The sequence below is a fragment of the Pseudorasbora parva genome, chromosome 19 (assembly GCF_024679245.1).
Source record: "Pseudorasbora parva isolate DD20220531a chromosome 19, ASM2467924v1, whole genome shotgun sequence".
NCBI classification, from domain to species: Eukaryota; Metazoa; Chordata; class Actinopteri; order Cypriniformes; family Gobionidae; genus Pseudorasbora; species Pseudorasbora parva.
In genome coordinates, this window is record NC_090190.1 from 4,991,929 (window position 1) to 5,017,345 (window position 25,417).

The 25,417-nt window shown below is 38.1% G+C and overlaps 2 protein-coding genes across 5 annotated transcripts; one reads left to right on the forward strand and one right to left on the reverse strand.

The window, feature by feature from the left end:
- Positions 1-196: 196 nt before the first annotated feature.
- On the reverse strand, positions 197-19,306 carry pogza (pogo transposable element derived with ZNF domain a). Of its 3 annotated transcripts, none has more exons than XM_067424814.1 (19): positions 19,084-19,306; positions 17,394-17,491; positions 14,860-14,973; positions 14,641-14,723; positions 14,450-14,543; positions 13,636-13,842; positions 13,340-13,552; positions 8,983-9,071; positions 8,514-8,863; positions 8,274-8,428; positions 7,071-7,171; positions 6,833-6,979; positions 5,528-5,662; positions 5,260-5,447; positions 5,008-5,148; positions 3,067-3,126; positions 2,871-2,983; positions 2,741-2,765; positions 197-2,596 (listed from the first exon to the last, which is right to left on the reverse strand). In XM_067424814.1, exons 2-19 carry the CDS (start codon positions 17,485-17,487, stop codon positions 889-891), a joined length of 4,017 nt encoding a protein of 1,338 aa, XP_067280915.1. In that variant the 5' UTR covers positions 17,488-17,491; positions 19,084-19,306; the 3' UTR covers positions 197-888. The 3 variants fall into 3 exon arrangements, with proteins under 3 accessions (XP_067280915.1, XP_067280916.1, XP_067280914.1); XM_067424815.1 differs by lacking the exon at positions 19,084-19,306 and adding an exon at positions 18,645-18,825 and having other exon boundaries at positions 2,741-2,762; XM_067424813.1 differs by lacking the exon at positions 19,084-19,306 and adding an exon at positions 18,645-18,825.
- Positions 18,545-24,146, forward strand: zgc:153441 (retinol-DH_like_SDR_c domain-containing protein). Of its 2 annotated transcripts, XM_067424817.1 has the most exons (8): positions 18,545-18,634; positions 21,055-21,129; positions 21,625-21,759; positions 22,030-22,221; positions 22,314-22,475; positions 22,916-23,035; positions 23,165-23,369; positions 23,985-24,146. In XM_067424817.1, the coding sequence occupies exons 2-8, from the start codon at positions 21,063-21,065 to the stop codon at positions 24,088-24,090; spliced, it is 987 nt and encodes a 328-aa protein (XP_067280918.1). In that variant the 5' UTR covers positions 18,545-18,634; positions 21,055-21,062; the 3' UTR covers positions 24,091-24,146. The 2 variants fall into 2 exon arrangements, with proteins under 2 accessions (XP_067280918.1, XP_067280917.1); XM_067424816.1 differs by lacking the exon at positions 18,545-18,634 and having other exon boundaries at positions 20,564-21,129.
- The last annotated feature ends 1,271 nt before the right edge of the window (positions 24,147-25,417 follow it).

A 25,417-nucleotide genomic window follows, 5' to 3' on the forward strand; every position in this document is an offset into this window, starting at 1 on the left:
CCATAGTTTTCCACCCAAAGTGTTCATGAATTTATTACATAGTAGCAGTTAATTACCTTAATTCAAAAAGACATGTAAAGGAAACTTTATTTAATGAACAATCTTTCTAGAAAATATAAAAATGCATTGGTAATAAGTATTTCGTGGGCAGAACAAGTACAAACGGCTAGAAATACTTGCAAAACTGAGCCAGCAGTGGAATAAAACATTCATTTTATTTTTTTAATCACCAGCTTACACACTATACATAATTTGTCTCAAGACTATATACACAAATGCAAAATATGTGATTAAGTGCACATGAAAAAGGCAATTTATGCTAAATATTTAATTTTCTACATGGCAGTTAAAATCAATGTCAAAGCAAACTTGTCTAAATTAATAGCATACATAAACTCACTGTATTGGTCAGATTTTCTTGTGAGACGAATGCCTTAAAAGACAACACTCGATGCTTCTTTAAGGAAAAAAAACAATGTGTTTATTCAATATCATGAATCAAGTATGTTACAGTATAATGCTGAATATAGTAGGTAATGATTTCAAATCATTTCTATTTACATGTATGCACAACAGTTCAAACCTGATGGAAAAAAAACGGTGATGACCTAAACCACAAGGTGTAACAAGTTGCACATTAGTAGTTTAAAAAAACAAAACAATGGAAGCCTTGACTACAGCGGACTCCAAACTAGATATCTTTAGCACCCATTAATGTAGAAAAATATTTACATATGCAAGCAATAAACTACATTTACATTATTCATTTTCAAATAGTAGTTAATTTCATTCTCCAAAAATGAAATCAGTTGTTGGCAGCAGAATGCACACAAAACACCTGCAGGTTTCAAAAAAAAGTTCTTTACTTGTAGAGACGAAAATGCCATTTCATTTAAGAGAAAATGAATGATCTATTTCTGAATCCTCAAAACCATGGAAAGACTCCAAATCACTGTCCTTCTCAAAGATCTTTTTCAATGAAATCATACTGGACTGCGGAGAGGATTCTGCAGAAACGATAACGGAGGTCTCGGCCTTCTTCTCCTCGACTTTACCTGCTTGCAATTTACTGAGGAGGAGAGCTTCAGTCAGACTCCGCACGAGCTCTGACGGTTCGTCAGATGTCACGTCTGGGTTTGAGCTTAAAACACGATCGAAAGAGCGGAAAAGAAGCTTAGGCTCTGCTTTAAGGACATCCAGTAGCTCGACGAGCCAGCGAGAGAGAAGAAGGGCAAGGTCAGCTGGTTTGGCTCCAGCCAGTTCCTGTGGCGCCTTTGTCACATGCTCGCTCCATCGAGCCTGCAGGAACTCACGTAACACAGGCCCCATGCAGGCTTCGATGGGCTGCAGACGGCGAGAGCAACTGCGAGGGATCAGACCTGGAAGAGAGTTAGCACTGTTGAGCGCTGCCAAGAATTCATTAGATGCGTGGCCTTTGTACGTGTCGAGTATCAGCAACCCTTTGCCTCCAGAACTAGGGTTCACATGCCGACTCCACACCTTGTCCAACCAAAGCTGTAGTCTTTCTTCATCCGTGAACCCTTCTGGCCTAGCCTCCAGTATGATGAAATCTGGCAAGGAATGTGCATCTGTCTTGAGAGGTTCGCCTCTGAAGAAAAGCATGGTGGATAATGTGGTCCCATCAGCCAGTGCTGTAAACACAACCTCTATAAGTGGATTTGTGGTGCCCATCAATTTAAAAGCAGACAACATGGACGAGGAATCCGCAGAGGCTTCATCCAGCTGCTCCATATCTATAAATATGGAAAGCTCATCCATGGCGCCCATAGAAGACAGTCTGAAGGTTTGCGAATTGACTTGCTTCTTCAGAAAGCTGCTGAAGGAACGCTCCAGCTCCTGGGATTTATCCGGTAGCAACTTGCTGGATGTGGCGAATGCTTGCAAGCCCAGATCGTGGCGTAGCAAGAAATCAACCACTGTATCGTAAGAGATATTTTGCGCACCATGACTGCTCATAAAGTCGAACAGATTCGCTTCATCGACAGGTAGCTGTTGCTCACGTTGGCACAGCATCCATTCGACTAACCTATCGGTTTCCTGTGGCATCAAGGCTTCTCTGCTTCGTGAGGGCTCGAGCTGACTCTGACGCTTCAAGAGCAACGACTGGACTTCTTCCGGCGGAGTGGCGAAGTGATTAGCGGCCTGAGGGACACCACAGCAGAGGGCGTGCAGCACAACTTTCAGCTGAGCAACGGTAAGCGTGTTTTCCACTGCACGTCCTGTGGCGACTTTGGAAAGCCCTCTGTTTGAAGTTTGCTTCGCAGCATCTGGTTTGACCGCAGATATTTTGTCTGGAATGGTTCTTTGTTCAATAGGTTGAACCTGAATGGGAAAGGTCTGTTGAATAGGTTGAACCTGAATGGGAAAGGTCTGTTGAATAGGTTGAACCTGAATGGGAAAGTTCACTGTGTTAGCGACACTAGCAGGTAGAGTTATTGTGTAGGTGGGTTGAGGAAGGGGTATAGAGGTCAGAGGAAATGCACTCTTGTTCACTTGCTGCACTTGCAATGGCACGAAAAACGCGTTGTTGAGTATCTGACCTCCTCGCAGTAGGTCCGTTGGGATGAAGACAAATCTACAATGACAAAGTTGTTCAACGTTACCTCTTCTGCTAAACAGAGGGTTACATTTCTAGCATTTACAACAGCTTTTGTGAGCTCTACATCAAGTTTCTACAGTGAATTATGCCTTTAAAATTAAAAAGTGGAAATCAGCTTACCTTTTATAGCCACGTGAAAATCCTTCTGAAACATGAGGAATATTATTAATAATATGACACTGATAGGATCATTATTTAGTGCTTGACTTTGTCAAAAAGAGTTTTTTTTAGACATGAATAAATAACTTACCCCGCAAGGTGCACCGGCTTGCTTGATGTTTAGGAAAATCAGCGAGATGTTTGGCCATTGAATCTCCAACCCGAGTTTTGAATCTACACGTAGTACAGCTTAGCCTCCCCTTCCTGCAAACATTTTCATTATTATATATATTATATGATTATATCAATGCAGAGCTAAATGAGGGGGAAAAAACCTTAGTTCTTACTTTGGGCAGGGTTTGTATAGAGTAATGTATTGTCTGGTGTTTTTCCGAGGAACATGTACACTGCAAATAAAGTTGAGGGAGAAATGAGAAAACACTGAACAACTCACAAACTGACATTTAAAGTTTTTCACCTGATTTCACTTTGCCGACTCTATCGACTTCAAACAGGTGTAGCTCAGTCATTTTTCGTTCGATTCAATAGAGAAATGTACAAATAGCGATAGCTAATTTTTGATTAATTATTGCGACTCATTTGGCAAACATTTATACACTCACCTAAAGGATTATTAGGAACACCATACTAATACTGTGTTTGACCCCCTTTCGCCTTCAGAACCGCTTTAGATCTACGTGGCATTGATTCAACAAGGTGCTGAAAGCATTCTTTAGAAATGTTGGCCCATATTGATAGGAGCATCTTGCAGTTGATGGAGATTTGTGGGATGCACATCCAGGGCTCGAAGCTCCCGTTCCACCACATCCCAAAGATGCTCTTTTGGGTTGAGATCTGGTGACTGTGGCGGCCATTTTAGTACAGTCAACTCATTGTCATGTTCAAGAAACCAATTTAAAATGATTTGAGCTTTGTTACATAGTGCATTATCCTGCTGGAAGTAGCCATCAGAGGATGGGGACATGGTGGTCATAAAGGGATGGACATGGTCACAAACAATGCTCAGGTAGGCCGTGGCATTAAAACGATGCCCAATTGGCACTAAGGGGCCTAAGGTGTGCCAAGAAAACATCCCCCACACCATTACACCACCAGCCTGAGATGGGGACTTGACTTGAGACTCGTCCTCGAAAGACTTCATACTCGACTCGCAGGACTCGTGAACAATGTTTATTTTTAGTAGGGCAGTCAAAATTAACGCGCTAATAACGCATTAGCGCAAATTCATTTTAACGGCACTAATTTTATTAATGCAGTGCGCATTTTCTGTTTGATTTATGGCCAGTAATTGGAGAAATTGGGATCAGCCATAGACGTAGGCTAGTAATGCAGCAGTAGCAAACATTAATAGGGGAAGAAAATGGTTAACAATAACATTACTCTGAAACAAGTGCAGTTATAGCCTACATAAGATACCATATTTTCTACTTAACTTTTATTAGACTCCAGATCGAAGTGCGTTTTTTCAAAGAGCGCACTCTCTGCAGTCCGAGCGCGATGCACTGAAGCTCACTCTCGCTCATGTCTGAGGTAAATCATTAACACCATCACCACTTACAGTACATGTGTTTTATTGAACTAGATACATTAAATTGGCTAAAATGAATATGCAGGTTCGTTGTCTGAACAAGAGTGCACCCCGAGTCCGTGTTACTCACACTGTTTGCGTGAATCGCGGCACAGTTCGGCGCACAGACCCACACACTAATACCGGCAGTTCAATGGGGAAACGCGCAGCTCTTAAAGAGGCCACGTTATATTCCTACTCGTGGAATATGGACCTCCTCCAAGCATGTTGTGGTGCTGGTGCTCTCACAGGTCCGCATTATCATTATAATTCAGCCACAGACAAGGGAGTCCTTTTTCTTCAGAACCTGTTGCAATACCCTATTTACAGTTATATAACACAAGCTGATACATATGATAACATATTCCATGCTTTGAATTCCTATAGCCGTAGTAACGAGCAGATTGTGAAATACTCAGACTGGCCCGTCTGGCACCAACAACCATGCCAGGCTCAAAATTGCTTAAATGACCTTTCTTTTCCATTCTGACATTCAGTTTGGAGTTCAGGAGATTGTCTTGACCAGGACCACACCCCTAAATGCATTGAAGCAACTGCCATGTGATTGGTTGATTAGATAACTGCATTAATGAAAAATTGAACAGGTGTTCCTAATAATCCTTTAGGTGAGTGTATATTGTCCATTCCTACAGCAAAACACTTTTTTTTTTTCAAACTGTAAAAATCTAAAGATTTTCACCTGATCATGTGATTGGCATAAGCTCTGGAACAGCATGTGCAGTAGCGGCAGAGGGAACAGCTCACATAGGTGGGAAAATGGTTGGAAAAATATGGAATGTCATATCTGCACTCCATGCAGTAGAATTTTTCTGTTGGCTTGCTGGAAAAACAATATGATGGTCAGAAGATAGATAAGTATTGTTTCTTCAACAACATTTATTATTATTAAGTGAAGAAAAAAAACAGACAAAGAGAGATAGAACATACTAACCATTGACTCTGAAACTTGACCATTAGCTCCATCATGCTTTCCACTGGCTTTTTCTTAACAGGAATGACTTTACTGGTGGCATTTTGAGGTGCTGCAGTTGTTGATGTGGCGTTTGAGCAAGTGTTCAATGGAGGCTCTCCTACAGGATCTTTGTTTTCAGTACTGTCAGCATAAGCTCGGATGATTACCTGAGACAGAGGGGTAAATGTTAATGCCATCAAAAAAGCAACAAACAAACCGGCAATATATATGACTGAGAGTCTCCTACCCTAGTACCAGGTGTGAGGCCCTCCAATTGCTTGGGCTTGACACAGGTACCGTGAAACCTTTGTCTGTGACGCCGCTCATCCTTCTCATGAATGAATTGAAGTCGGCATCTGCTACAATGATGCACTGTTCTTGTCTAGACGAAAAAACACAAATTTTAATAGGCCTGATACAGAAGCCTTCTGCCACATTAACTATGTTTCCATCCAAAGTTGTGAATTTAACTTGTGCATAAAATTAGAATATTGCATAAAACATTTGCAATTGCATTATGCACCGTTTTCCATCCAGTGAGACAAAGGGAACAAAATCATCACTTCCTGCTAAACAAGACTACAAAAAAAAAAATGAAATTGCTGCAGTAGGAGAAGCCACTGTATATAATAATTTTGTATATAATAAATTACTCAGAGCGCTCAGACGAAAATCCAATAACGTTATTATCATGCTTTCGGAGGCAGATGCTGTTTGATATCGCAGTCATGTAACAGTTCTGAAAGGTTATTATACCGAACCACTTCGAAGGCAGATTTTGCTTAGGCATTTCAGAACAACCAAACAGCATTTCAGATGCTGTGCAACGAGATCTGTGCGCAGGTTAGTCCAGTTACACCATCCCATCCCAGTCGCACACTTTTTTTTATGCGCATTGAAGAATTTATATGCATTTCCATCGTAGTTTATGCATGTTTTCTAATTAAATGAGCACACATTTATGCACATTTTTAAAATGTATGTGCATTTTGTGGTTTCCATCCAGCGTTTGTTTATTCGATTTCCCATATGCATAAAAACAGGTGGATGGAAACATCTATTGACAGATAAATGACCTTTTATAATGTTTTGTTTAATTTGAAAAAAAATTTTAAAAAATTGAACACTAAACTCAATCTTTTTAAACGCTACAGATGAAGGTAGACCGCATTATTTTGTACAGTATGCAAAGTAGTTATTCATTATTGTAATATTAAATTATGCGTGTTAAAGCATTGACTTTGAGCTGAAGGCAATCTAAATGTAAAAATAGAGGAAATGATCATGCTCAATTAAATATTAAATAACATTAACCAATAGCAATAAAAAAAAAAAAAAAAAAAAATTATATTATTAAATCAATCAGCAGCTATATAGATTATATGAGCTCTGCAGATGATATCTTGTTCATCCCTATGGGCAAATTGCAGTAAAGTCATAATTTATGACCTGGAAAGGTAAAAAGTCTTTCAATATTAATAAGTGTTGAGATATTAAATAATCATTAAAAACCCCTGAGCTTGAACTGTTGAGTGTTAAGCACGTTCTTTACCTGGTGTCTACCGTAGTGCAACTGGAAGCCAATAAGAGACCTAAATACTTTTAAGCAGTAGGGACACAGTAAGATGCATGTGTCCTTGTGCTGCTCTGTGAAGTGGTTTATAACATCTTGGTAGAAAGAGGATCGGAACTCGCACACCTGAGGAGCAAAAAGTACACACAGGTAGTTGATTTACACAAATATTTTCAAGACAAACTCAATGACATGAGGCACTTGTACAGAAAGTTACCTGACACCTGTAGGGCATCTCGCCAGGCTTGTGCGCATGTTTCATGTGGTTCAGAAAGAGGGGTTCGCTCTCAAAGGACCACTCACAGATCTTGCACACTTCTGTAAAGCAGAATGAAATGTTTTAAAGAGGTTTGCTTTTTTACATATTCAACTTTTCTTTAGCAGATCTTTAATGTTGCTGTTTGAGCATGAAAAAGGTCAGCAAAGTCCCTCCAGCGGGAGTTATTCTCTACATCTGTCACTGTTTCTGAACTCCCTGAAACGTCTCCATTGTATTCTTGTCCAATCAAAGCACACCGCTTCTCAGAAGGAGGGGCTTCATAGAGACCGAAACTAAACAGGGTTTTGTTTCCCGTACAACATAACTCGCTGCTTAACGATTATAGTATGATGTGTCGTTGAAGAAATCAACTAGCTACTCAAAACCATTTCCCGAAACCATATTGTCACAAATTTGTCATTCAACCACTTTGGTTAATGAGGTCACGCACGTGGTGGAGTAATACAAATTAAATTAAATAAACTTCTTTTAATGAATCCGATTGAAATCTAATTAATGCAAGATGTTTTGCTATATGTTTATTTTGCATTATTTCCAGATTCAATATTAGCCTCTTTCTTACACACTAGAGCACGTACACACATACTCACTCTTCAAAAATAGCGCTTTAAATCTCGACAAACTAAAAGACGTAAACAACATTTCTATGTATTCAATATAAAATATATAAATTGTACTGAATAAGCCCACATCATGCAAACAAGAAACTGCTTCAATGCTTTAAACCACAGGTCAAGAGAGCTGTCGTTCCAACCCCACATGGTTTCAGGAAACACAGACTTGTCGAAACTATGCTGACAACAATTGATTTTGCGACACTAGTTGGCCAATGATGCTTTCGGGAAATGCACCCCAGACTGGGAAGAGAGGAGCTGCAACAATGGAGAATGTGAGATATGTGATAGCTATATATGTGAAAAATATGGTGTTTTTTTGAACATTGAAGCATGAAAACCTGTTCTAGTACAGCCCAAAAACAAAATCAAGACATTGTTGAAGGGCATAAATGGCCTTCTTTAAGTAGAAACTAAAGTACTCCCAGACAAATACTACCAACTAATGCATCAACAATGGATTAAAACCTAGCTCTTGACAAACATAGGGTTTTGAAGATATATCATTCTAGGAGTTTAGACTCACTTGAAGACTCTGCTTGGTTATGAACCGTCTCTACGTGGCACTGCAGACTGAAGGGTGTAGAAAAGTTTCTGTAGCAATGCTGGCACATAGTATGATAGTCTACTTCCCCTGTTTGGTTATCCAAATCCATGTGGTGTTTCATGTGGTTCATCATCCTTTAAAATGAGGGTTGAAGAATGAACAAATCTATCGATACTAACAACGCTCCTCAAAAAACGGCAAATCTGAAAACGAACTTACTTGATGTTGCTCTTCACCTTCTTTTCACAGAGTTGGCATTTCATTAAGACGGGCTCTTTATTATATCGTGATGATGAGGACTGGCCAGGGTGCTGCCCATAGAAGAAGTCTTCAACTAGCATGATCATTCTGCCCTGTTCATCCAAATCTCCAGAGTGAGGACTAGGCTCTCCCTCGGGTATCTCAGAAGTGATGACGTCTTTAAGAGACGTTTCTGATGACGCGGAGAAGGAAGCAGGAGTCTCGGATGTGGAAGGTTTTGATTGGGGTTTGTCACTCGGGCGCTTGATCTTTTTTCTAGCTTGGACCTTCAGTTCCTGGACACTCTTGAGAAGCTCTTGATTACATTGCTGGAAAATGGGGAACAAGATGGACGAACCACCATAGCAAAGTGTTCTTAACCAAGAAAGGTTCTGTACAGCATTGTTTGTAGAAATTTAATCTGAATAGTGTACGAGTAAAAACTTACACAGAAGTATCCACGGAGGGACTGATTCTTTTGGTAAACGGCTTTACAGCGAGCACAGAAATTCGCAGAACTGGAGGCTCTTTTCAAAGCTGTAAAACAAAGATACTCCAATCAATCCCTTCTCGAACACCTCTTAAAGGACAACTCCGGTGAGAAATGAACCTAGGGGTAATAAACAGATGGTTACAGAGTAGATTGTTCTCTGGGATGCGTTTTAATGAAAATCGAATGTAAAGAGTTTTATCTTTAAAACAGATTAGCTTATAGCGCTAGTCTATGGGGCACAGGGTAGACACAGGGTGGTAAAATTAAATCTCTAGTTAATACCACTAACAAGGCTCAAAATAGCCCCACACTAACACGGTAGCATAATGAGGGTCCCTACATGCAAACCGAAGCATTGAGAACTTTGTAAGTGTACAAACAGTTTAATAAGAAGATACTTTATAAACACAGCGCACAACGCGTTCACGGACAGGCACCATCTTGGAAAACAGTCTCGACGAATCAATCCACGAGCGTTGTTCTAAGTGAGCTGGTCGATAGGAATTAAGGTTGTGAAATGTAATAACATGGACATTTTTATTTTTAGTTATTTGTCATCTCTGTTGTGTTCAGTGTTTTCTTCCGGAAACAACGGACCATATGAGAGTACAAGTCACAGTTCATCACTTAGCAGAGTGCTCGTGGCTCGATGAGTCGAGACTGTTTTCCAAGATGGTGCCTGTCCGTGAACGCGTAAGGCACTATGTTTATAAAGTATCTTCTTATTAAACTGTTTGTACTCTTACAAAGTTCTCAATGCTTCGGTTTGCATGTAGGGACCCTCATTATGCTTCTGTGTTAGTGTGAGGCTATTTTGAGCCTTGTTAGTGGTATTAACTAGCGATTTAATTTCACTACTCTGTGCCCCATAGACTAGTGTTATAAGCTAATCTGTTTTTAAAGATAAAACTCTTTACATTCGATTTCCATGAAAACGCATCCCAGAGAACGATCTACTCTGTAGCCATCTGTTTATTACCCCTAGGTTCATTTCTCACCGGAGTTGTCCTTTAATCAGCTAGTTCAGTTTTTGGATGAACTATTTTAAAACTGAAAACACATTAGAGCTGCAGGATTCTGGAGAAATTGAGAATCACAATTTTGTTTTTGAACAATTCAATGATTCACTCATTAAGATGAATAAATCGAATTACTGGATGAATCAACATTTTTTAACAAATCTCTTGAATTAATGAATTAATGACAAATACATTCACAGCTCTTCTGGTGTAACAATGTATTTGACAATCTTTATTTGAAGTGTCAAGTTACTTTCACAAGGTAATTTTCTGTGTTTATATACAAACTATTAACTTTTATCCCAGCACTTCTGTGAACATTTGAATTATTGTAACACAGAAATGATACTGTGTGGTTAAAAAGCTATGCCTATATATTAGGGCTGCACGATAATGGTTAAATTGATAATCACGATTATTTTGCATAACATTATAATCAAGATTATTCTATCAAAAAGGGTAATGTAGTTATGACCATTTTGCATGTATGTTACCAACCTACACCACACACACACACACACACACACACACACACACACACACACACACACACACAATGGCCCTCATTTATCAATCTTGCGTAGAAACGGGTGTATATGTTGGCGTAAGATTATGCTTACACTCCTCTCACCGCCTGATTTATGAAACTGTGCGCACCTCTGCAATTCAGGTGTACGCAATACTTGCCCTTGATAAATCCCACGGCTGAAAACGATCGTCATTAGAATAACACGCCCCTATATATTCAAGTCTCTGCCTCCCGCACACCCTCATTTTACGCCATGGACAAACAGAAGACGGCAAAGAAACGAAACTTCTCCGACGTGGAGATCGGGCGCGCTCAATCATCTCTTTAGTCCACTAGTCATGCAGGGCACTGATTAGGACATAAGTCAACGGGCTGACTCCCTGATCAGTGCTCTGACTACTGAACTATTGAGATGATTGAGATGCGCCCATCGAGACCATCACCAGGGAAGTGGAAAAAACCCGAAATTGTTTTATTTGGGAGTTTAAAGAGTGGGATTAAAGGCGCTCACAAAAACAAAATATGGACCCAAATTACGAGTAGGCTACTGTTAATAGTGTGGGGGTTGAGAAGCGCACTCCAGCAGTTTAAATAGCTGTTTGGATGATAAATTACCATCACTGCATTATTTTACAGCACGTTTTGAAACAATTAGCATTTAATTTCGTATCACGGCACATGTATTGGGGTGTACAATAGTGATGATGATGTGATGTGGAGTAAGATTCATTCACATTAATAATTACATGACAATTTGTAAGATTCTTCTTCTTATTATTATGATTCTTATTCTTAATGACGCTTGTTATTTAGAAGAAAATGCCGTTTTTATTGATTTTATTATTATTTAAAAGAAGAAGGCCATTTTTATTATTTTGTCAGTCTGAATTATTTTAGTCCCAGTCCGTGCGCAGCTGCTGGGCCAGGCGCGGGCCTGAAACGTCAGATAAAGCGCACAGGCTCGCGACTGGAGGAATACATATGCCTACAGATCAAACACTTTGGTAAAGTCACACAAATTAAAAATTGACGTTCATGTTACACAAAAATAAACACTGAATGTTGTTGTTGTGGTTTTTAACAGTGGGTCATATAGCATATCTTTGTCAGTGCGTTTTGTGGTGTTAGGAATTGTTTTTCTGCGCATTTTCGCACTAACTCAAACGTGCGTACACCACCTCCTGAGCTGGCGTAGGATTTGAGCGTGCCGTACGCCAACGTCCATATTGATAAATCTCAAAGTCACCGTGGGTTTGGGTGTACGCTGGAAATTTGGTGTACGCACTTTTGATAAATGAGGGCCAATGTCCCTGGCTAGAAAATGTGAAAAATGTGGTTTAATGCAGTAATATTTAATATTACTTGAAGACAGTAATATTAAAAGACTAAACTACGTAAACATAACAATAAACTATACTGTAACATTACAATTTTCCTGATTGAATTGTCACTTTTGCAGAATAAATGCATCTTGGCAACCTATAAGGTGGAGATCTGTGTTGCATTTGTTGAAATTCATCGCTGAAGGTTTGACCATGGCTGATTTAGTCACACGAATAGTACAAGTGGCTTGTGAAGAAACAAACACTGGCTGTATGACACTTTCATTGAAGCAGAATTTCGCTGTGGAGATCGCTAAACTCCAGCGCACGTTTGTTTTCAGATCATCAGCGCTTCTTTATGCATTTAGAGGGAGCACATGCACAGAGTTGCCAGATTGCACAGATCAAGTCAAACACCGGGAAGAAAGTACATCCTTATAAGGGAAAAGCTATATTTGGGGGATTTAAGCTCTTTGCATCTGGCAACCACAAGCATGAAGGCTAGTGGAGGCTCGTTACTAATGCAAGATAACGCAAATACCAAAGAAAAAACATGTTTTAAGGATAAATAATGAGCAGGCCAAAATCGTGACGATTATTTGAAATCAATCGAGAGAGGCAGATATTGTCATCGCGATTAATACACGTTTAATGGCGCAGCCCTACTACATATGAAAACTGCTCTCTCTGGGTCAGAACACAGATCTGAATGTCTGCTCTGATCATACTTGTCAAAGTAGTGTTGTCAAAAGTATCAACCTCGATACCAAATCGATACTGAAATGTTAAAAATGTGACGCTTTGAACGCTGGAATCGTAAACACCTCTGACTGGTCATTGTGCTCACGCGGTCGTCGGATGTGCCTGTGATTGGCTACAATGATCAACACACAGCAGAGGTTTGAAAGAACACGGAAGTGTTTGTAAGCACAAGCAGGCATCGACTAGCGGACCGGTAGGCTGATTCAAACGCTCTGTGAGTGTCTCTACAAGCGCTCCGTGAAAAGCGTCATTGATGTATTTTTACAACATGTTTGTGAAGCCACTGATTGTAGTAGCCAATCATAGACCTATTTGATGAGCTTGTGAGCACAATGACCAGTCAGAGGTGTTTACGATTCCGCTCAACAGCGCTCAAAGCGGCACATTTTTAACATTTCAGGATTTATTTGGTATCGAGGTCGATACTTTTACAACACTATGTCAAAGGTTTAAGTCATTGTCTTTAAGGAATAAGGCAGTGCGAGTGTTTGAATAAGGATCTTTTAACGATGAATTGTGCAGCTCTACAACATATAAATTATGTAAATCAATAAATGTTTAATCAATAAGCTGTTGTCAACATTTAAAACAGCAACACTCAATACAGCAATTAAAAACTAGTTCTGTGAAAAATAGGAGGTTAAAAACAAATCTGTGATTCATCAGAAAAAGGTCCTGACCGTTAGTTGTGGCAGACGGAGGGGCAAAGATCTGCAATTGAGGTCTCACAGTCTGAGACAGCCCACCCGACAGGAGCGGGGCCGGAGCTCTGTTTGTCATATTGTTTTGGAGGGCGACGGTTTTGCTGGGCTGCACCAATGAGCTCAAAACTTGACCAGCAGCTGTAGGTGCTCCAGCAACCTTCGTAAACTTTATAACTTTAATTGTCGCACCTATAAAAGTAAACAAAACATAAATAGAACAGACCTAAGATTTAATGTGCAATGTGAAAAGTATAAACTGCATAAATTGTCACCTTGAGCTGCGGCTGATTGGACGTTGGAAGGCGTCACATTAAGAGTGGACACTCCTGGGGCCGATGAGGTGATGCTTTGTAAGTTTGAGGGGTTATTGATGGTCAAGGTGACTGGGATCTGCAACGCAGACAGTTTTCCAGGCGTCGTTTGCTGTACTGAACTCCCTGGGGTGACCATCCGCTGAGCAATTAACTGGGGTGTCTGAGCTGAAGAGGTCAGAGAAAGTATGAGTAATGCTCCAATAAATAAATAAAAAATTGTTTTTGACCAGCAGTGGTATAAATAACGAAAACTAAATGCATGGCTAGAGATGTCTGGAAGACTGGAGACTCTTGAGCTGGTAGTTATGCCTGATGCATACTAAGGATTAATGTGTATGTGCATGTAAATGCTAAAGTCACAATGAAATGAAAGTAGCGACCGATCTTTTCTTTTGCAAAAATGTAAGGTTTAGTTATAGAATGGATTTTGAGATGTTGGCATTGCACTCAAATGAATGAGAGCTTGCCGTTGACTATAGGAAAGGGGCAGAGTTTAAGAAGACTAAATGGTTGTCTAAAGTCTGGCATACGTCACCATAGAGAAGTCTGTCATTTTCACAGGAAGGGAAAGGATTTTTTTATGGTCTAAAATTGACAAATGAATGCATGCAAATGATGCATTGATGATTGGTTCACAATGAGACTATAGTATATTAGATTAGAGTATATACTATGAATTTTCTTTCATGCAGACTTAAAAGTCGGCAAATGCATAATAAATCTGGGAGGGAGTAACCATGTAATTAAATCACAGGTTTGAGTTATGACTTACCAGCAGTGAGAAAACTAATGGGCTGTCCATTCAAGATGTAATTAAGTGATGTTCCCAAATTCATTGAGCCTGCCAGAGGCTGACCTGGATTAGGCTAAAACACATGATCATTACTTAAATTAGCATCTTTGGCATGTCTATGTAAGCAGAAAGTTAAATGCCTCATTGATAGTGAAAGAGCAAAGGTAAACCTGTGTACTGATGTAGATGGTTTGTGTGCCACCTGCAGCTCCACTTGTCTGGACAGCATTAGACAGACCCGTAACAGGAGGAGCTAAAGGGAAAAACAAATCAAAACACGTTCATTTTTCCATACTTAAGTCCCACAGCTATGATTTTTACAGTGCCATGTTTCGACATAGCATTGGAATATTGTTTAGATCTTTATTGCATGATTGTTGTCTTCTTACCAGAAGCCAAAGGAACAGCTTGATTTATGAGGTCAATAGTAGCTGATGTCGATTCAGAGGTGCCATCAGATTGCACTGGTGTCGGTGCACTATTGCCACTTGGGACTACAGTAACTAAATAAATAAAGAAAACGAAAAGGCAATCAACTTATTTTTATTGACACTTATGTTCCTAATATAGATTAAAAGCTCTTCTCAAAACACTTGAAGGTCTTCTAGAGTGGTTTCCCAACCACTGTGCCGACACGCAGTGAGAAACCGAACAGTAATTGTTATTTTTTCAGTAAAATTATTTTTTACCTCAGATTCTGACAAATCTCATCTAGTTTTCCCATCCATTATTACTTCTGTCTGATAAGGTCAAACTGGTGCGATCATAGATATATATTATGTAGAATCCTCATTTGACCTAATATATATATATATATATATATATATGATCGCCCCAGTTTGACCTTATCAGATGGAAGTAATAGCGTATGGGAAAACTAGATGAGATTTGTCAGAATCTGAGGTAAAAACAAAAAACAAATACTGTTCGGTTTCTCACAGAAACTGATCAGTTCGTATCTTAAGACATCAATGTGTCGTCACAAGCAGCAGGGTTTTTGGGCACGTTGTCCAAGCATGTTTTTCTGTTTGTAAGTTTTGCTCTCACATAATTTTTACCTATTCAGATGCATTATATGACTGGCACATAGCAACGGTTGGAGTTAAAAATCTTAATTTGTGTTCTACTGAAGAAACAAAAGACACCTACATGTTTGATGCACTGGGGGTAAGCAGATAAACATCACATTTTCATTTTTGGGTGAACTATTCCTTTAGGTGTCTCTGGCATGGGCGTCAGAACCATTGTGTGTGTGTGGGACAACAAGACCCACCCACTTTTTAAGACCAATGATATTTGACCCACTCACTTTTATCGTCTCTAATTCAGCATGTCTGTTTACCTTGGCTACCCCTTAACCGAGAAACTTATTAAGAAACGTATTATTAAACACATGTTAAACGATTTATTTCCCCTTTTCTAATATTTTCTCTTTTTTATTGAAAATAAATACCTTTCCGATCTGATATGTGATGGGGAAAGGGAGTAGAGCGAGTGTGGCAAAAGACGGATTCGAACCTCTGATCGATTTGCGTCAATTTTATGCCATTGCGTCTCTTACCCCTAGACTATAGACGCGGTAAGTAATTCAGATTTCTGTCATTTTGTCTGTCCCAATCAATCGTTTATTAAACGGCACTTTTTCTATCTGTGCACGGAGCATAAAAAACATGCAACTTGTTCATTATCTGTGAAACTGTTGATTTATAGGCTATGGCAGTTAAAAGAATATAGCCTTTTTATTAGACTATTGGTATTGACTGGATTGAGGTCTTTTTTGGTATAGGCAAGGGATATGGGACGCACCATAATCCAGGAAATCACATCTACGAAAAAAAAAAATGTTCTGGGGGAGAACCCCCGACCCCCCGCAAAACAATTGCCCCACCTATAATCTTTTTCACCAGCCGCTACTGACCCACACACTTTTTATTTGCTTCCAATGCCCATGCTCTCTGGTGTCATTTTTGCTTTAAAAAAATTATATTGGTCATCATATATGTCTGTATGTGTTTTTTTTTTTTTTTTTTTTTTTTTACAAATATCTAACCAATAAAAAGCATTTTAAAAGAACTTGTGACTAAACCTCTTTAACACTATTGGCTACTCAGACTGTCAGTCAAAGCTCATAACTCCAGGATGTACCGCGCACAGCACTGCAAGTTTGAGTAAGTACAGTGTTTTCTTTACTCAAAAAACACTCTCCATAAGGCTAACGTTTTTTGTATTTAAAGAGCAGACAATAGTCTTGGTCTTTGCTGTCTAGTTGAATCAAATATACTGTTGTAAATGTCCTGTATATAGCGCTTCATCTTTTATATCATAAGATTTTGATCATGAGATTTCAACAACAAGAAAATGAAGCGCCCATGTAGCTACAATAAACTTTATATCCTGTACGTTGATGAAAACATATTTGTATGACATTTGTATTTTTGTAAATGAGTTTGACATGAATATAACCTTAGAAGCGGACATGGCATTACATTAAACATTGTTATAGGATGCATTACTGCCTCAGATGCAGCTGTTCCAGTGAGACAAAATATCCATCATTCGCTGGTCAAAAACCTCGTAACTCCAAGCGAGCTTGACTTGACGGTTTTTAATTACAAATGTGGTTTCCATCTGTTGTTTTATGAGCATTTACATCATATAACTACCTATATGACCTTATTGTATTCTTAGGCTCAAGTTTCACATTAAATGCGAGTAGTACTTTTAATAGTTTTAAAACGCCATTTGAAGCAATGCATGTTTGTGCAACTTTGATACATTTTTTATGTAATAGTGAGCTTTTTTTTTTTAACTTATAAAAACTGCTGTGGCAAAAAAAGGGTTGGGAAACACTTATCTAGATCACATACATTTGGTGAAGACATAATGTGTTGCTTAGTGAAAACAAAATAAAACCATTATTTACCTTTGTTATATTGCTGGTTCCTGTTTTCTGTAATACTCTGGCATGGTTCTAGATCATCTTCATCACATTGCATGTAAAGGTCCGAATCTGCCATGGTTCTGTAAACGAAACGTGTTGCTTATACAGAGTCATCACCTCTGTCTACAAGACTAGTTATATGGCTAATGGGTAGCTGAACATATACTTACTATCTATTTGACTTTATTAGTAATAAATAAAACAGCTAACAGGATATGCAATACAGCTTCTTATCAACAATAACATTTAAAGTCTGGACAATGTGTTAAAATATCTCATTCTTCCCAAAATTATATATAGGCTATGCATTATTATTTTAATTGTCACTTGTCAGTTTTTTTTCCCCGTGGCTCTCCACTGCTACTTTCAAACTCAAAGTTAAAATTATTCGTATATGTGTTGAGTATAATGCATTACTATCTAATTAGTTACTGGAATTTAAGGGATTGCTCTTAATTTTTCTGTAATTTAATTAGCTACTTCTGATGTAATTGCATTTAATACTGTATAGAACAATAGTGGATTTAACATAAAAATGTAACATCTAATGTTAGTAACGGACTCATAATAAGACCTCAGGTTTTCTTTAGTGGTTGTGTTTGATGTTATTTTAAATATGAATTTAAAATAATAATAATCATTATTAATTTGAAATAATTATAGTAATAATAATTATTATTTTCTATTATTTTATTTATGTATCTGTCTTGTTCCTTCTTGATGTGTATAAAAAGGAAAAACAGTTAAAAAATAAAGTAAAATTTTTAACATATAATATTAAAAATGTATGTTTATAATGTAATCTCCCTTTAAATGTTTTCATAATTTTTTTTTGAGAGTAATAAAATGTATAGTTTACTTTTTGAGTAACTTACCCAACAGGTTTATATATTTGTTTAATTTGTCATAATTTAGAGAAAGAAAAAACATTATATGCATAGGTCGCTAAAGCGCTTTCTTGCCACATTATCATTATCCATAAACTGTCATAATAATAAACCTGAGCCCCTTTAACGCCATAACAGGCGCGCGCTCGCCATCCTCCCGTGGAGCTCGCGCAAGGCTAACATTAGCCCGCCCTGCTAACTGCATGTTTGTCCTGCCAATGCGCGACCCCGTGCAGCTGTGTATGCAAAGCTACAGGGGCTAGCCTTTACCTGCCTGCACAACTTTTAACAACTACTTTACAAACCCCGACGCGTTGGTTCCAGACGGAAGAAAGGGTAGTCTTACCTCGTGCGCAGTTTTGCATATGATAGAACACAAATTTATAATGCGTTATTTCCTTTAATTCTTCGCGGCGTTTGCCATGATGGAAAAACAATGATCCCTATTCTGCAGACGTTTTCCCCTCTTTGCTCGCGCTGGTAGGCGAAACATTTAAACACGTCACTTCCACGCGCGTTTCCCTGCACTCTGATTGGCTGCGATCTTTTGTGAGAAACGCGGGATGATCGTGTTTATTTATTATTTAATAAACAAAAGCAAATAAAATGCGTAATGCAAGTGCATGCAAAGGGTCAATGCAATATTACTCGCAAATTATGATATGGAAAGTTTCCTGGAGTATATAATTTCAATAACAAATAATAAAGGCATTTTAAAGCTAATTGCATCTACATTAAATATGTATGGATTATGTTTGCACATTTTGAAACAACTGTCATCCTACCTGCTGCACAGATTTGCTTGTTTTATATATGTTCAATATTTATCACCACTTAACAGTGTGCACCAGCCTAGCCGGCTAATGCAGTGATCCCACACCGCCGCCTCAGAGTTAACGACATTAATATAGACTCGATCACTGAGAAAAAAACATTGGCTTTTTTTAGTCAATGCATGTTAGTCTCGCGCCATAACTAATATTTTCCCGCATAATCGTTTTCGCTCGCATTATGTTTCACTCTGCGTCATTCATTCCAAGATGGCGGCCGGTGTTTAGAAGGCATGGATGCATTGACGTAACAGAAATGTTTCTTCTCAACTCTCAATAAAGCGAATATGTTTCTCCAACAACAACAACAACACTGATTTGGGATTGTTTTGGGTGTTTTGTTGTTATAACGTTATCAGCAGTGAACGCAACATAATCATTAAAAAAGGTTATTGCGACTTATTTCACAGTTCTGACTTCAAGACGCAAAATTGCGAGTTATATCCTGTTTGTCTTTCCCCACAGAATCGGACTTTATAATTGCACATTATCATTGCGAGAAAAAAGTCAGAATTATAGGCTACGTGTTAGTTCAAGATTCTGACTTTATAACTCAATTGCGACTATCTGTACGCGATTCTAACTTTAGGATACGTGAAGTCGACAAAAGTCACTATTTATATAGTCTTTTACTCGCACACTTGACCTTTTTGCGTGAAAAGGCAGAATAGTTAGGCTGTATCCCGCAATTCATCTCAGAATTGCGAGTTTATTTCACGGAATGCTGAGGAAAAAGTGAGAATTTCGAGATGTAAATTGCAATTGTGTGAGAAAAAAAGTCACAAAGCCTATTATACATTGTTTTATTTCGTGGTGGAAATAAGCTTCAATAATTATCCCACAACCAAGAAAGAATAGCCATTTTTATTTTCTATTGGGGTTTTAATTAGTTTTGATTTAAAATAATAGTATCTGTTTCGTTCAATAACAACTCAATTATAGGCTACCTTAGAAGTAAAATGTTAATATTTTGTTGTTTTATAAACATAGGCCTATCATTAGCGCTTCATGTTTCAAAACAAGGCAGCTTCAAAATTCACATTTACAGTTTAACTGTGTATTAAATTTGTTTACAAAACATCTCTTTAAGTGTTTTGTCTAATTTTAACATATCCTATTCATAAACAATAATTCTAAAAGTCTAGAAAAAAATGTCCAATTAGCCTTTTGAGTTGGCTAAGTTGACATCATGGCTGCACACACAGCTCTGGCACTAGTAGTCAAGTGGATAAACTGTTTAACCCTTTTAGCCTGGGACTTTATACAAAAAAGTAGGTCATATGCAAGTGGAGCCTTTTGTTTACATGGCTGTAACAATAGGGTAATATTTTATAGGAAAGCACAATTTAAAACAAGATATTCCAGATCATTCCTTCTTATCTGACTTATCCAAACATTTCCATACTTTTGATCTTGGCAGGTTAATATAATATTACAATAATGCCAAACAACTGAATAAGGCCATAAGAGGGAGGGAGGGCCAAATGACCCGTGCAACACACCCCAAAAAGCTTTTAATAGCTTAAAAGATCAGAGAGCTGTTTTCAAATGCCTCAGACTGCACAAATTAAGTCACATCTTACATCTAGACTAGCTTCTAAGAAAAGCCTTGTGTTACCATTATCTGCCATAAAAGTGGAAATTGTTTTGGTCATTGTTTTTGTTATTCACATTTCTGTCTGACCGTAAGCCATGGAATCTAACATGATCTTGACTTAATCTTCTTATAAAACCTTAACCCAGCCTTTAACACGGGGTGATTAGATGTGTTAGCCGGCACTGAGCTTGATGGTGGCCATGCAGTTGAAACCACAGATTTTTCTATAAACAAAGAAAAGAGTTTAGTAGATAATGTATAACAGAAAATAAAATGAAAGCAGAGCTGACAGCGCACCACAGCAGATGACATGCATCTCTCTATCCCAGCCACACAAATGTGGGAGGAACTGAAGGCAAATCGTCTGGCCAAATACGGCACAGTAACTGCGGTCACAGCTATTAGTAAGTTACGTATTATCATTTCCTCTCATTCTAACTATTGGTGGGTTCTGGTGGGTATTCAGTCAGTTATGGACTACAATTTCTTCCATATGTATTGTAGAATATTAGAAAAAGTTTCACAGTTTTAGCACTGTTCATATTCAGAAGGTACAATGTTGTGGCTCAAGAGGTGTAGATGTCAAGATGTAGATGCAGGGATAACAGAAATATATATAAATATGATTGATGTGATGTCATGATGTGATTAATTGCAATTAATCAATTTGACAACAATATATACATTTGTGTGTGAGGATATATATTTTTACACATGCATGTGTGTGTATTTATATATACATAATAATTATATAGTACACACACATATATTATTTAAACCAGATCTGACCTAAAAGCACTTTATTTAGATCTTTAAAAAAATCTGCATTTACTGCATGAAGAATTTCTTTGGTTTTGAATAGAAGAATGTGATCTATAATGGATCTTTTTCAAAAATAGGTTTGGTTCTCCTGAGAAAATGGATTGCAGGTGGAGTGTGCCGCTGTCACGTGCGACTGGATGGGAAGACAGTCCTCATTACTGGGGCCAACACCGGCATTGGGAAAGAGACGGCACAAGACTTGGCCATGAGAGGTAAACGCTGCAGTCTTGAAAATAAAGGTTCCAAAAGAAGAGGTTCCTCAAAAACATTTCTTAAAGGAACCATTTTTTCTTAATTATGAATAACATTTTATTATATTCTAAAGAACATTTTTCAACTATAAATAACATTTTGAGAATGTCCTTCATAGAACCATCAATGCCAAAAAAGAACCTTTATTTTTAAGAGTGAAGAAAGTCTAGATTTTGGAGCATTTAAGTGCCACTTCGCATGGCAGTATTTTCAGTTTCTTTTTCTTCCAGGGGCTCGGGTTGTAATGGCTTGTCGAGATCTTTCAAAAGCAGAAAAGGCTGCGGCAGAGATTCGCAGATCTACCGGAAATGGCAACATAGTAGTTCGCCACTTAAACCTGGCATCTCTGTTTTCCGTTCGGCAGTTTGCGCATGAATACACTGCCACTGAGGATCGACTGGATATACTTATTAACAATGCTGGTGAGACATTTTTTCTTCATTACTAGTTAATCAAAAATGAATACCATGCTTTTAACTGTATTGTTCACTATATATTGACTTATCTATACTAGGAGTGATGATGTGCCCTAAAAGCCTTACAGAGGATGGCTATGAAACCCAGTTTGCTGTCAATCATTTGGGCCATTTCCTCCTGACTGTTCTGCTCCTGGACATGCTGAAGAAGTCTAGTCCTAGTCGAGTTATCAATGTGTCCAGTATTGCTCACAAAGGAGGTAAAACCCACCTATTAACATAATACCTTTTATATTTTCTTTGAGCTTCACGTCATTTAGTTAAAAGACTATCCATAAAACCTAAAGGTTCCAGAAGAAGGTCTTTTACAGCGATAGATGAATCATTTTTGGTTTCCCTAAAGAACCGGTCAGTGATCAGTTCTTAAAAAAATAACATTTTAATAACCTTTTGTGCAATGGAAAGAGTTTTTTAAGAAGGAACTTTAAGTGAGTGTTAGATGAGAGCAAAATATTGTAAATGCTCATTTGCCCCTTTTTTCACAATTAATGATCTAATTGTTCTTGCATTGACTAATAACTGATTTGGTTACGGTATATTGTACATCTATGCTGAGTCATTTGTAAACACTAATGCAGAGATACATTAGACTGTTCTTATCTATACAACATATTTTAGTCCGATGACCTTTTTCATATAGGTAAGATCAACTTTGATGACCTTAACTTCAACAAGACACCGTATGATTCCTTGGTCAGCTACAGGCAGAGTAAACTCGCCAATCTGCTGTTTACTCGCGAACTAGCACGGAGAATTAAAGGTTTGTGTGCTCATCCCCAGTACATCAGTCACGTTCAAATATAGAAAATGCCGCAAAAAGCTGTTTTACAACTGATTGTTGTATTGTCCCTACATTAGCCATGTTTAATCATGCTCTGTTATTAATCAGGGTCTGGTGTAATGGTGTACTGCCTCCACCCTGGAGTGATCCGCACTGAACTGGGACGTTACGTGCAGACCCGCTACCCTCTGCTCAGTGCCCTGTTGTCGTTTCCTGCTCTTTTACTGATGAAAACCCCAAATCAAGGTGCTCAGACATCAATCTACTGTGCGGTTGCTGAGGGGTTGGAGTCTCACAGTGGCTGCTATTTCAGGTGAGCTGTTAAAGAGTCTTGATTTTGCTTTTGAGCTCTAATAAAATATAGCTTCTAATGCTTGAATGTTAAAAAAACAACAACTTATTTTTCACATATCCCCCATTGTTGCAGCTCCTCTCCTCCCAGTCTGTCAGTAACGCTCTGTTTAGTTCCTGTCTCTATGAAGCCCCTCCTTCTGAAAAGCACAATGTGCTCTGATTGGTCGTCTGGATTAGTAGGCTGGTCAATCGCTTCAAGCATGTTTGGGAAATGTCCTTTAGCATAACCACAGGTTAAAACACACTACTAACTAACTCAACCAGGAAATAGTGGGAAATATTTGAATAAGAAATATTGTGACTACAATGGAGGCGTTTGAGGGAGTTCAGAATCAGTGACATTGATATATAGAATAACTTCCGCTGGAGGGACTTTGTAACTTTGCAGACATTTTTCATGCTAGCATAGCAACATTTTATACGCACTAAAGAAAGCTTAAAAAGAAAGCACAAACGCGTGAGCTAAGCCTTCAACATACGCGTAACAGTTTATATGTAATTTCACTAAAAATGTTACCTTTACTGTTTCTGAAATTTATGCTTGACACTGGATGATTATGAAATCTGTTTACAGTGATTGTAAGCTGAGGGAACCAGCTCCGGAAGGTAAAGATGATCTTGCTGCTCTGCGATTATGGGAAATAAGTGCAAAGCTTGTTGGCTACCATGAAGAGAACTGACAGCACTCCACCAATATCTACTCATAATACCACATGCCTATACAGGATGTTTTGTATGCAGCTATCAACTCTCAGATCATTTTTTCCATCTTTGATTTTTTTTTTCTAATGGAAAACTTTATTTAATTGAATTGGTTATTAGTGGTTTAATCAACTATAGAATAAAAAGCTAGAGTCTGAATGGTGTAGTAATTCATATGTTCCCTGTCCTGCACATGACAGTAGTGTGTTCAAGTCATCACATGCGTGTTTACGACATCACATGCGTTCAAGTCTCTTTGGTCAGAGCAAAATGGTGGCTTCTTTTAATTTATTTCAAGAAAATACAGCAAGGTTTGTTATCTCTGCTTATATAAAATTAAGAACAAAGAATGCGCATCAGGTGAGTTTGAATCTTTTACATTTTTTATTAATCTATGAAGCCACTCTAAACAGTATCGTTACATATTAGGTTAATTGTTATATTACAATATAGCTTACTTCTTTGTCAATGACAAAGCCTGACAGTGTCACTGCTAAATACCCGTTATATAAGTTGCATCCTTTGAATCCGCTATGTTTTTCACTGACACGCCCCAACTCATACAAATTGAGGCTTAAAGAAAATCCCCAACTTCCCACTGGTATTTACGACTTTGTGGAGGTGTTCATGTGCTTTCAACTTGTAAATACGATCTTCACGACATGACTTGAAGGAACCATAATGAAGATAATTGATGTTTGTCTCATCATTTGTTGTTTTGTAGTATCTAATTTGATGTTTAATAAAGGTTTCATTAAATCATATCTTTATTGTAACCTAAATGTCAAAATAAAATTTAAATAGCATAGGCCTAATTTTAGCATTAGACGCTGACAAATACAGTGAGAGTTATTAGGTGCCTGCGATAGGCTATTTGATTCATCACCAAATAGTTTCATAAACTGAATTCATTCATGAATCACTGTATTTCCTTTGATGATATTAACATTTTAATGAAATCATTGTCACAACAATGTTTGGGGGAAAAAATAAAATTATTTTCAGTAAACATTAGCGGCTAGGCCTATGCATTACAAGTAACGCGAGTTACGTAATCAGATTTCTTCAAGTAAAGTAACGTTGCTTTTGAATTTACAACAAAATATTTGAGTTACTTCTCAAATAAGTAACGGATGTTACTTTGATTTCCCATTTATTGAATGACACCTTTCCTTTCCCTATGTTTTGTATGCTGTGTAAATATGATGGTTTGTGGTAACAATGTCTGATTCGTTACGAATCATTATTTAAATTCTGAATAATGGCTGCGTCCGAAAACCTAGGCAGCTGAGTTGTTGCCTCACT